The 13586-nt window shown below is 42.6% G+C and overlaps 1 protein-coding gene across 1 annotated transcript; it reads right to left on the bottom strand.

The window, feature by feature from the left end:
• Positions 1-6466: 6466 nt before the first annotated feature.
• Positions 6467-10187, bottom strand: NEUROD1 (neuronal differentiation 1). The gene has a single exon (XM_022567183.3). It carries the CDS (start codon positions 8863-8865, stop codon positions 7795-7797), a length of 1071 nt encoding a protein of 356 aa, XP_022422891.1. The 5' UTR covers positions 8866-10187; the 3' UTR covers positions 6467-7794.
• Between the last annotated feature and the right edge of the window lie 3399 nt (positions 10188-13586).

Below are 13586 nucleotides of genomic sequence, written 5' to 3'. Positions count from 1 at the left end.
GCTTGTTTAAATATCAAACCTGGTACTAACTAAAATATGCTAGTAGTTATATACAACATTATGTCACTAAAACTTCATGGTAATATTTTTATAAGATTTAAAATGAACACTTTTATATTTACGTGTATTTAACATATCTATTCATTGTCAACTTATGTAGTAGTTTCCGAGGACCGCCATAACAAATCACAAACAGGGTGGCTTAAAACAACAGAAATGTATTGTTCACAGTTCTGGAGACCAGAAGTCCAAAATCAAGGTGTCTGCAGAGTTGGTTCCCTCTTGGGGTCTCAGAGGGAAAATCTGTTCTGTGCCTTTTTCATAGATTCTGGTGGTTGCTGGCAATTCTTACAGTCCCTTGGCATATAGACCTGTCACTCTAATCTCTGCCTACATCTTTATTCTCCCCTTGTGTTGTCTGCATGTCTGCATGTTCTGTCCTCTCCTTATAAGGACAACTCTAATCCCGTATGACCTCATCTTAATTTACATCTTACATCTTAAGATATATTATTTGGACACCATTCCAGGTAGGATCACATTCTGAGGTTCTGACTGGACATGAATTTTGGGGAGTGGGGGGAAGGCACTATTGAACTCAGTACAGCATATATATTTTTTTTCCTTGAAAATATATTTTAAGTAAGGTAAATGCATTGTTAGTTAATTAAACAAAAATGAAATTTTGGGAAGCAAAATATCTTTACTTAACATTTTTTATATGCTAATCGGAGTCAAAAAAACATTAAAATAGAGTTTCTTTACCCAAAAATCATATGTTGGGATTTAAAAATATCTAAATAAGTAGGCTTGCCCTGTGTTAACTAAGAAATCCTTTCAGAAAAAAAAATTTAATAAATATCCCTACTTAGATTCTAGTTATAATTTACATGCAGTTTTTACTACTGTTTATTGTATACTTAATCATTGGCTGAAATAAAGATTATTCAGTTATCTAGCAATGAAAAGTGAGATTACCACAAACCTCCTTTTTAGAATTCTACTACTTTTTCTGCTCAGTTCTTGGATAGGAACATTTCATGGCCACACACTTGCAACCCACCGCAGATTATAAATCTATAATTCCCTGCTATGAGTAGACAAGCACTGCAATCATTAGTGGCACTGGGGGTAAGGAATTAACAGTTCTCTTAATCATGGTCATATCCTTTCATGGACGCCATAACTGACATCATTGAGAGAGAACATTAAAGAAATCTTATTGATGTGCTAAGTTTATACAATGAACATTTTGAAGTAGATATTATAGTTAGGTAATTCAGCAACATTTATCTCAGCCAATAACACATTCTGTATATAAATATGATAACTTTAAAGAACACTAGTTATTCTTCAGTTTTCACCTTCCAAGAATATTGATTCTTCCAATGTTTCTATTCCCTAAACAGCTCTCCTAATAATTCATGTGTAGGGCCAAAGTGAATACCTGATGTCACTAAAAATAGTAACTCTGTTTTCTTCTTTATTTGTGCTGTATTGACAAGGAAGATCATATTCCCCGTAAACTTACCACATTTCTATTCTATTTGATGTGTTGGAGGAAGATGAATTTAACAACTATTGTGACTATCAAGTACTCTCTTTCACATTGTGGATTTCTATTTCATTGCCATCATCTAGCTATATGTAGCCTATTTTTATCTTTTAATTTGTCAAATGCTACTCAAATTCTCAAACTTATTGCTGGAGTACATAGTCATGATGGATTAGATTCTGATCTGCTGTAATCTCAACTCCTCAAGGATGATAAGGAAATTTGGTACAATTTTACATAACATAAACAATAAAACCAGAACTATTGCTGAAAGAATGATGAACAGAAAGGGAAAAGGTAGCATGCTCTGAGTTCTTAATGAGTGTAAAGAAAAAATGGCATGGTCTGGAAAGAGCCTATAACATTTTAGTTCTTCTTTTATTCCAATTCCAAATTATATTTAATCAATTGATATCAATAAAAAGAAAAGATGACTGGTAACACATGATTACTGATGCTCAGGAGTGCGGGGAGGGGAGTTTGGTACCATGGTGTCACAGGAAATTAATTTCAACTGTTGTCTTTTCATAGAATTAATGCTTATAACATTCGCTGGGCTGAGAATCATTTGTGGCCCTCTCCATCCTCCATGCTTGACTTGCAGCATAGCGGTTAAGGAACAGGCTTTGGTATCAGATTAGTGTGATTGGACTCCTTTAGAATACCCATATTTATTGAGGACCTGTAGGTCTTCTAAGCACCAGAGAAACAGCAACAAACAAAATAGATAAGGTTCCTGTTCTTGTGAAGCCCACATTCTACTGAGGGAGGTAGATAATTTAAAAATAAACAAAACAAATAAATAAGCAAGATAACATTAGACAGATAAATGCTCTGAAAAACAGGAGGGAACATATAATAATGATTTTGGTGAGGTTTAAGGTGGTTGCTACTTTAGATCGGAGTCAGGAAAATCTTGAGGAAAGTTGCTTTTGAATTAGAACCTGAATAAAGGAAACCAATAATGAAGTATCTAGGTATCCCAGCTTCCTGAAGTTTCTCCATCTGTAAAATAAGGCACAGGGCTGCTTTGATGATAGAATGTGGGGATGAATGAAAAAAACTTAGCACTAACCTAATAAGTGTGTGAAGCCTTCCTTGTGGCTGTCTGTACTTATGACATCAAAGCATAAAGCAGGGTTTCTTTTAATCTTGTTAACAGCAAAGAAGTTACCAAGTTACCTCAAGTATGTGAGGTTAAACTTATTCTCTCATCTTTAGATGTCATTTCACAATCCATCCCTCTGGATTAGTCCATACCTGGGGATCCATAAATATGGTTCCTGTCACTACCCATCTACCTCTAAGTTAGCTGGGCAAATAGCACAATAATGTTTAGATGGCCAAATGCACATTTAATGCATCTTAAGATTTAGTCCAGGATTAACATAATACTCTGCATTTTAAGATATGTTAAGGTTAGCAATTTAAACAGAAGTCCCCAGAGACTGTGGCCTTGCCTTGTTGATGCCACTAGTTTGGTTACACAGCTAATTCCATCAGAGCCATTGAACCAAGTGTTAGTGTGTGTGAAGAGAGTCCACGAGTCAATTGGCCGCACAGAATTCTTCCTGACATAGGAAGGCAGATGATCTCAACTTCTGAGTGTATACAGTGCAGATTTCTAGTTGAATGGTTCTTGACAATAGTGTCCTCTGTAACATAATGCCTGGCCAGGAGCCAGTGATTATGCCACCGTACAAATCACTGTGCATCTGACGCCAGAACGCCTCTGTGCGTGGTAACAACAAGAGTTCTCAGTCCTGGTGTTCCACAAGATGTTGCATTGGCTCTTTTATTCTTTATCAGACCCTGGAATTAAAGATTTTATTTAGATGGTTTTCAGGAAATAAGTGACGGCAGTGGAAAAGGAAAAGAGAGGAGATTTTAGTGTCGTTTAAGAAATAGCTCTGCTATTATGCAATTCCCGTTAGGATGAAATCAGCCTATGTTTTGAAACCTAGTTTTATTAATTGTTTAATAGATATTTTCACTTTAAATCTCTTATTTAATTATAGAACAAAAACAGCTTGGTTCAAACTGTTAGCTAATGATCCATGTATCATTTTAGTAATTGCTAGCTTCTTTCAGAAATGCATTAATTTTGTAAGAATTATAGACTTTCAAATGTGAAAACAGAGATTTTTTTAAGATCAATAAATTAGAACACTTATAAGTCATTTCAAATGTTATTTTACTATAACATATTATAAACCTGAAGTTAGTAGAACACTCAAGATATTATAATCCTCTATTTTAATTTACATTTAATTGTCTTTTTTAGGATTAAAAGTAGATAGATCATACTGTATTTGTCATTGATGATGTAAATGAAATTTAAGTTATGCAGTGTTCTATTCAAAAGGAATTATGCACCAGTTAAAATATTTAAATATTTCATCTCCAACTATGAAATTGTCTACTGATTTTAAACACCAGGGTATTCTGGAGATAACTCATCAGAGCATTTTCACACTAAATGAGTAGGTCTAAACATCTTATTTGATAGCGATAGCAATTATTCAAGATGAGGGAACACACAGAACCCTAAATATTACTCGTAAGCACAATATGTAACACTTAAAGAAATATTTTTCCCAATGAAGCTATAGTTGCTGATTTTTCTTCTTTTTGGTGGCTTTTCACTTAGTAAAACATTTTATTTTCTTATTAGCTAGATATAGGCATTGGCCAACTATGAAAACTGTAAGAGTCTCTTGGCTAGCAATTCCAAAAGAAAAGAAAAAGATAATTGAAAAGGTTTCTTGTGGTTTGAAAATGCCTTCCAAATATTCATTAAACATTTAAGTGAGTAAATTTGTAGAATATGTTTCTGACATTGGCACTGGTTCTGTGGTATTTCTCTGATCAGATGGAAGCGCTGTGTGTTATGCAGAGTGCATTCAGTTCATTCATGCATAAACAATATCATTTTCATAAATTAAAACCTCCCCTGCAGAAGGAACATCTGTGCCTGCCTTTGAATAAAAGATGGTGGCATGTGAGTTACTCCTTGACTGACTGAAAGAATCTTTATGTTTAGAATGAAGTTATACATGCAAAATGGGGGGAAAAAAATCAAAACTAACTTGCAGTCTTCATTCCTACCTTATGAAAAAAATCCACAGTTAGATTTCCCTGCTTGCTGTTTTAAAAGCTGAATTTCTTAAAATGTCATCCTCTCATTTCTTCTGTTCACTACAGCAATAGTTTTTAGTTTGCATGAAGATGTCTAATTTTAATTACAGGTGAAATTGAGCTGCTGGATAGATCACAGCAGATCTGAATGTTCACTTCATGGTCTCCTAGGCTGGAAGGTTGGCAGTGTTCAGATATCATATCAGTATTATGTCTCTTAAAGAAAGAACAGTGAAAGCAATCTTGGATATAGGAAGCAACAGCTTGATTCCAAAATAACAACTCTGTTTCACTTGGAATGAGATTATTGCATTTTGGATAAAGCTGGGACTAACTTAAAAGTATTTCTGCCATGTGATGAAGGCTGATGGAAAACATGCTAAAATGATATATTTTAAATTGCACTCAAACATTTTTTTAACGTTGAAATATTCCTTACTGCTACTGTCACAGCTTGACATAGCCCCATTGGCAATGTTATTAGTATGGCTAATTGTTCCTGTCCATTAGATTACTCACATTTTTCTGGAGCAGCTTACTAAATGAGGTCAGCTTTCTGGAACCCCTAAATCACCAATGAGAAGGAGATTAAAGGAACAAGCTTGGGAAGGGAGGTAGTCATCCAATGTGGCATCCGAATCAGAGGAAGAACAATGGAGTTACTAATGACAGTAATCAGAGCACCACAGTAGAGCCAGGGCATAAGTGCCAAAATGTTATTCCCTAGAAATTGTTCCTGTCAGTCAATACATCCAGAGGGAGGGAAATGCCAAACTTCTTTAGTGGCCTTACCAATGGACAGAATCATCTCTAAGTTTTTCCAGTGAGTTCTGTTTATGAAACAACAGAATACTCCAAAGGGGGTGAGGAAACAATTACACCTTCCAGAAACATATCATAGTACAAATAGTATGTCTTGAGTACAAGTAGCTCATTACTATTTTTTCCTGAAAGAATTACTGAAATCACATTTATATTACAATGATAAAATGTCACTTCTTTGATTCTTTTATTTTATTTTATTTATTTTTTTTTTTGGTACGCGGGCCTCTCACTGTTGTGGCCTTTTCCGTTGCGGAGCACAGGCTCCGGACACGCAGGCTCAGCGGCCATGGCTCACGGGCCCAGCCGCTCCGCGGTATGTGGGATCTTCCCGGACCGGGGCATGAACCCGTGTCCCCTGCATTGGCAGGCGGACTCTCAACCACTGCGCCACCACGGAAGCCCCTTCGATTCTTTTAATTAAATCATTTCTCCCTGGCATATTCTAAAGATATATCACTTTCTCTTTGGGATAGGACCGCTTTGCAATAGAGAACATTTCAGTTCAGGAAAAGGTACAGATAACAAAGCACGAAGAAAATGGTGAAAAAAATTTTAATATGTTTTAAAAATATGTAGACAAACTAAGCTAGGTTACTTGTGTCTTGCTTGTTAATAATTAACTAAATCCATCTTTTGAAAAAAATAGAAGAAAACAGATAACATAATCATTTAAAGGAATGCAAACCAAAACCAAACAAAAATACAACTGTTTGTCTCTCCACAACACTTACTCCACCCCAGCCTCATATTCCAAGTAATGAAATACCAGTGTGGTCCTTTCATTATGTACAAAGAGCTGGTGACTCCCTAAGCAAGATAAACAGACTAGACAGTTTGTGCTAAAGTAAACTTTTCTCTTTTATTTTATTCTACAAATAGAATTTAGTATTTGTTTTAAACTCAGCAAGTAAAGCAACTATCCTGCTTAGGAATTAGTTATACTTAAAAAAAAAAACACTCTAAGAAGAAATGCAACAATTGCTCAGATTTTCAATACTATTTTATTGCAACCGGATGAGTGTTTTCTAAATTGTGCATTACACCATAATATACAGGATTACAAACAAGATTACAGTACAGATCGATTCCAGTGGTACCAGTATCACATCTCAAACAGCACTTATTCTGGACTGCATTTTACATGCAATAGCTATTGTTCTAATTATGAATTAAATGGTTTGAATTTATTTAAGCTACTGTACTAATTGACTACAATAGATATAAAATCCCAACATCAACAACCTGATTAGATTTAGGCTCAGATTCATTACATGAATATATGACAAACCACCATTTGTGTGACTATGTATAAAATCATGCATTTATATTTTCTGGAAACATCAATAGCTTCAGATTCTCTGTAAAATCATGGAATGCGAAGGAGTAAAAGACTAAAAAGAAACAGTGCAAATTGTATGTGATAGTCAAGCAGCTTTTGATTTAAAGAAGGGTATGTTGGCATTTGTTTATAATATGTATATACAAGCTTGTGCAAGTAATGTATTGAATTGATATGTTTTGATAGGGAATACATCTGTTTTTATTCATCCTCAAGAATTATGGATCTGGTTATCATTTTAAGGAGAAGGAAAGACTTTAAAGTGAAATGAATTGCTCAAATTGTGCAATTATTTTTAACAATTAGAGAAGAAAGAAGTGCTAAGGCAACACAATAACTTTCTAAGCACTTTTCTGCTGGTTTAAATTAGTTAAATTATTTTGTATAAATTAGATATAATTCTACTTTTCTGATATGTATAAAAATTGATGAAGCTGCATGGTTTTAAAATAGGAAATCCACATTATAAAAAGTCATTAAAAATTCTGTACAAAATCACAACAAAATAATTCAGCATGGGAAAGGTAACAAGTAGTAAAATGCTGGTTGAAAAATATATATTTATATATATTTTAATTGGCCCATTACTAGTTTAAAAATTGCATAGATCCTAATTATTGCTTGTGATTTTGTTATCCCGATCAGATAATTAATATGTTCTGAATACAGCTGCACCAAATTTGTGGTGCATTTTTTTAACTTTACTGTATTTTTTTTTAAAATAGAAGAGCTATAGAAAATAATACATAAAGTGAACAGGAACTTTGATCCCCTGTTTCTACCAAAGGCAGTAACGACAATAAATACATATATCACTTGAAGCTTGGAGTATTTGCACTTTGCAGCAGTAGTACCCAAAGGGCTGCCTTTTGTAAACACGACAGTCACTGTAACCACAGTGGGTTCGTTTCCCAGGGACGGTGAACCTGACGTGCCTCTAATCGTGAAAGATGGCATTGAGCTGGGCACTCATGACTCGCTCATGATGTGAATGGCTATCGAAGGACATAATATTGTCTATAGGGATGTCACAGCGAGGGGCAGCGGCGCCCGAGAAGATTGATCCGTGGCTTTGGGCCCCTGCCAGGGTCGCTGCAGGATAGTGCATGGTAAAGGCATAATTTTTCTCAAACTCGGCGGACGGTTCGTGTTTGAAAGAGAAGTTGCCATTGATGCTGAGCGGCGGACTGAGGGGTCCGTCAAAGGAAGGGCTGGTGCAATCAGTCAGAGGGCTCTCAAAGAAGGGCTCGAGCGCTGCGCTGTAGGCATGCGGCGGCGGCTTGACGTGGAAGACATGGGAGCTGTCCATGGTGCCGTAGGGCGGGCTGGGCAGCCCCGGAGACTGGTAGGAGTAGGGGTGCACCGGGAAAGAAGCGCTGGCAGTCGGCAGGTGCGGAGGCATGTCCTGGTTCTGCTCAGGCAGAAAAGTCCGAGGATTGAGCTGCAGGCAGCCGGCAACCAGGTTGGTGGTGGGCTGGGATAAGCCCTTGCAGAGCGTCTGTACAAAGGAGACCAGGTCAGGGCTTTTGCCGGAACGCAGAATCTCCGACAGAGCCCAGATATAGTTTTTGGCCAAGCGCAGTGTCTCGATTTTGGACAGCTTCTGTGTCTTGGAGTAGCAGGGCACTACCTTGCGCAGGTTGTCCAGCGCCGCGTTCAGCCCATGCATGCGGTTCCGCTCCCGGGCGTTAGCTTTCATGCGTCTCAGCTTAAAACGCTCCAGGCGCGCCTTGGTCATCTTCTTCTTTTTGGGGCCGCGTCTCTTAGGCTTTTGATCATCGTCCTCCTCTTCCTCTTCTTCCTCCTCTTCCAGATCCTCCTCTTCTTCCTCCTCCTCTCCCCCGTTCCTCAGTGAGTCCTCTTCCGCGTTCATGGCTTCGAGATCGTCCTCCTTTTTGTCTGTCTCGTGCTCCTCGTCCTGAGAACTAAGACATTCGTCTGTCCAGCTCGGAGGACCCTGCGGCTGAGGCTCTCCCATCAGCCCACTCTCGCTGTACGATTTGGTCATGTTTAGGTTTCCTACATTCAACAGGGGAGAGGGGAAAACAGAAAAGGAGAAAAACGCTACATTCAAAAACTACATATGCCCTCAGCTTCTATCCACTAACCCTGTAGAAATGCATGTGAAGAGAATGATCAGCTGATTACAAAATGGATGCCCCTGAGGAAAAGTTAAATGCAGTTTTATAGTGGCCTGTGTGTGCCCTGCTGGTACGAAGGAGGCTGGACAGGGCTGGGAGGAGGGGAGACAGTATGTGTTATAAGTACACTTCCGGTGTATGTTTCCTTGTGATTAATTTAAGTGTGTTTATGGTGATTACCCGGTAGGATAATGTGTGTGAAAAGGCGTGTACATTTTGGCGACTTCATGTTTATTTGCATGTGTTCAAAGTCGCTTAGAACTCCACAAAAATGACGAGTTTGAAAATTGCAGTTGTTTCCATCTCTGTTCTGGCCTCTGGGTACTCAGCGATTAAAGTTGAAGAGCCATTACGTAATTTACTAACACTGGCAGTGATTTTTAAGAAGATTATACTGAATGGGGATTGAAAAGCAAATGCATGCGGAGGAAAAGTATTTTCCACCAAATTATTTCACCATCAACGAAACATTTGGAAACAAAAGTGGGCAGGGGTTTTCCATCCCACCCTTGCCTTTATTTTCTCGCCTCCCACCCCGCTGGCCCTCTGCTGAATTTCCACCTTGTATAAAAGCGCTTACTAGAGGGCCAGGGCTGGGGGCGCGGCGCAGAGCGCTCTTCCACGCGCCGGGGATCAGGTGCGGAAGGCTCCTCTCTAATAAACAGCCCATTGAAAGGGCCGCCCGCTCTTTATTGGGGCTTTTCAAAGTTCGCCTCAAACCTTCCTTTAAAAGATTGAGTAATTATAATGGTCAGCGATTGGCAATGGCGAAGTTGCCGCTTCTAATAAGGAAAATAAAAAGCCTTTAGTGAGACAACTGGATTTCTGGCACCTGCAGTGGCTGCTGGGGACTTGGCCGACTCTGGAACAGTAACAGGTAGCAGGAGTGGGTCTCTCTCCCTTTCTCCACATTTTTTCCCCCTCTCAATTAAACTACCTCTCAACTCGGTTTATTTTCCAGGGTGTGTATATTCAAAGTATCAATGCCCCTTTCATTCACTGAAGAAATAAGTTGGCGCTCCCAATGTGTATAAAATACATGTACACAAAATAAATCTTGGTAACGTGGGGTTTTTTCCCCCTTACTGGAGGAAGTGAAATAGTTAAGTAGTTACTTGCTTTCAGAACTTTGAAATCACCACTAGCAAATAATCACAGAGTTAGTGGGCGTTATATTTTTAAAAATCCAAAGACGCTCCTATATTTTCCCCCTTAAAAAAAAAAGTAAAACAATTTTTTTTTAATTAGAAAGCCCGCAGTGGGTATTTGAGTGATGCGAGTCAAACTGTATGCGTACTCGCCTGCAATTATGGAAAGGAATGCCTGTCTCAACACATACACGCGCTCACAAACGCACACATACAGAATATGTGTACATCTTCAATTGCTTCTTTTATTCCCAGCAAAAATGAAAGGATTGTAATTACCTGTAGTTGTTAGTAAGTCCTGAGCAGTGATGGTCTCATAACCCTGGGGCCTCCGGACGCCGTGCCTTCTGCGTGGGGCGAATTCCTCGTGTCCAGGCGGCGCGGGCGCTCAGGTTATATAGCCGAGTTGGTGATGCTGAGCGCGGGCGGGGCCAGGAGCAGAGCGGCGAGCAGGTTCCTGCGCTCCGCGTCTGCGCACGCGTCTGGGTTTTGCGCCCCCTTCCCTTCCGCCCTCCTCCTCCTCCCCCGCCCCCGTCCCCTCCCCCTCAGCCTTGCTCCTCTCCCACCCTCCTCCGACCCAGCTCCCCACTCCCCCACCCCTACCCCCGCCCCATCTCCTTCCTCCCCGGCATGCGCCATATGGTCCTCCCAGTCCAGCCAAGAGCCGGGAACCACGTGACCTGCCCATTTGTATGCCGCGGAGCGCTCCATTCCGGCCCCTTTGTGGCCAGAAGAAAGTGGCCCATCTGTCGCCAGTTAGAGACTCCGCGGACCTGTTTTTACCCGCAGGAGAGATTAACCCTTTCAGGCGGCACAAGGGGAGAAGGGGCGCGGGGGGGAAGGGGGAAAGGGGAAGGAGTTTGAGAGAAGGGAGCGGGAAAGCTAACACTGACTGGGTTTAGATCAGACTTAGTGACCGGCGCTAGCGCGGTAAGTAGGGCACAGGTGAAAGAGGCAGAAGCGAGAGACTTCTTTGGATTCCTCGCCCAGGCACTGGCTTCCCGGGCACTCCCTGCCCTCTCTGCGGTATCCATCCCTTGGTTTCTCCCCCTTGGTAGACACTTTGCTCATTGGCGCCAAAGGGTGGCTTCTCCCAATCTCCATCAGCCCCTTAAGCTAACATACACTATTTATTATACGTAAAAAGACGGCTTCATCTGTAAACGCAAGCGTGAAAGTAGTTCCTAACCTCTTTAACTGGATCCCCCACGCCCGGCCCCAACAGTGTAGAAAATTTCGTACCTGTCATTCTACTTCACCGTTACGTGGAACCCGGCGTATCCTGACCCTCAGCTACCCATATCCCTGGAGACTCCTCACTATGTCCGTACCCCTCTGGCCTGTGGTCCTTGTCCTCAGAGCGCGCTAGTCCTTGGCTTCTTTGGCCTCCGGAGCTCTCTTGCATGAAACCTAGAGGACTTCTCTGAAGCTCGGATTCTGCCTTTTAACCAAGGCCATTGGATCGATGTAAAGCGTGCCCTTACCCTGGTTCCCTAACACAGGCTGCCTTGCCCCCCTTAGTTCCCACTTTCAGACCTGTAAATGGAAACTTGGTTGAGACAAGTCTTAAAGGGAGGGTGCAAAGGGCCTGTGCTAAAGGGGTCTTCTTCACTCCTCTTCCTAGAAAGGTCATTAGCACAACTCTGGGAAGGGCTGATGGCCACAACTTCTCCAGACCTCAAAGACTCTGATGTGACCTCCACCTTGCAGGTCAAGCAAAAACCACAGAGCTTCCTGACTAACTCTGAAGGAGCCATATTTGTATTTAAATGGTGATCATTCACTCGTTCCCACCAAGGCATGTTCCAGAATGATAACACTTTTTAAAGTTGGCTCTATTGCTTCCCTGCCCCCTTTTCTCCACCAGATTCGCCTCTAATCCTCCATTAACTAACCCCTTATCCCCTCCCAGACCCGTGTCCCCTTACAATGAAAGCGTTGAACAACTAGAATTGCTCTAAAAGCCCCTTGAGTTTGAAAACAGTGTCAGGGGTGAGCGGTGCATCTGGGAACCGGAGGGGGGATACGGAACCGGAGGGGAAGAGAGTCCTAACGTGATAGCTGGTGTCTAGAAGGCTGCGATGCAGGCTTCCCGGTCCAGTGCAAATCTGGAAGAGGAATAAAGGGGTGTGAGACCCGACCCGTTGCCCAAAGTGTGGCATGAACCGTGCTGAGTTTCCAGGGCAGAACTGTACAGAGTTTCGGTTTTTGAGTTCACTCGTCGGTGTACAAACATCACAGAAGAGGATCAAAGAGTTCACCCAAGAGCCTAGTCTCAGTATTTACCCCTGTACAGTATATATCTTAAATGAAGGGTTAAAACTCGAGGGGCATCAGAGTAACAGCCTGCAGAGGCCGGTCCACAACTCGGAAGTCCCAGGACACGCGGCGCGTGGACCAAGTGCCGCCACTCTTCCGGCAGCTGCCCCTACGGCCTAGCCCACCGTGCCCACGGGGACGTAGAACTTGTGCCCTGGCTCTCATTTCTCAGTCTTAGGGGAGCTTCAGAGGAGATGTTGGGGGCCGGGTGGAAGAGGGTTCCAGCTGCCCCGAAGGCCTGGGGTGGCCTAGGGGATTCCCCCCCACCCCCGGAAGCGCAAACTTCCCCAGTTTGCGACACCCTGTGGAATACAGGAGATTCTTGGTGGAGCCAGATGTTCCTGGGCGGGGAAGGAAAGGAAACGCGGGGGGTTCGCCAGCCGAGATTCTAATGCGCATAGTGCGGGAATTACTACACTCGTTCCCGCCTTCTCCTCCTGATAAATTCACCCGAATCCCTCTGCTCATCGTTGGCCCAGGCCTGGGGATCATCTGTACAAAGAAAAGACCACTCCGGGTTGTTCCAGAGACCTAGCGAGGTTCGGTCTCACCCTGGCTCTCAGTGAGCTTCCGGGCCCTCAGCGCTCAGGTGGCGACCCGCCTGCGCGCCGGCAGTGTCTACCTCCAGCGCCTTCGTGGCTGAGACTGCCCGCGGGCCTCCCGGGAGGCTGCAGCCCGGTAGTCAGACCTGGAAGGGAAGAGTCCAGATTAGGCCTGGATTGAGATGCTTTTTGTTGGGAGGGGAAGGGGGCGAGGAATTGGGGCCAGAGGACGGTGGCAGCTGAAACGCCAGGAGTGGATGGACTGCCGGCACGGCGGGGCTCAGTACCGCGGATGGTCGCCACGGCACCACCCGGCCGCCTTATTTTCTTCTCCTTCTCTGGACTTTGTTTCGACGGTTGCACACTTTCCCCCTCCCGATTCCCTAAATTCTCTCCCTCTCCCTCTGTCCCCACCGCCCTTTAGCGGTACACCTTCTCCAGCTCCGGTCCCCACTGGGCGCCGCAGGCTGCTGCGCGGCACGCGAACCGCACGCGCGGGCAACAAAAGCCGCTTTCATGACTCACTGCCCTCGAGCAATGCCCCAAATCTGTCGCCCCCCGGGTCCCCGCTTCGAGCGC

This window comes from Delphinapterus leucas, chromosome 8 (genome assembly GCF_059928025.1).
Source record: "Delphinapterus leucas isolate spDelLeu-1000000601 "Yukka" chromosome 8, BTC_Dleu_Yukka2, whole genome shotgun sequence".
NCBI classification, from domain to species: domain Eukaryota; kingdom Metazoa; phylum Chordata; class Mammalia; order Artiodactyla; family Monodontidae; genus Delphinapterus; species Delphinapterus leucas.
Note: the sequence above shows the minus strand (reverse complement) of the source record. Positions and strands in the feature narration are given on the sequence as shown.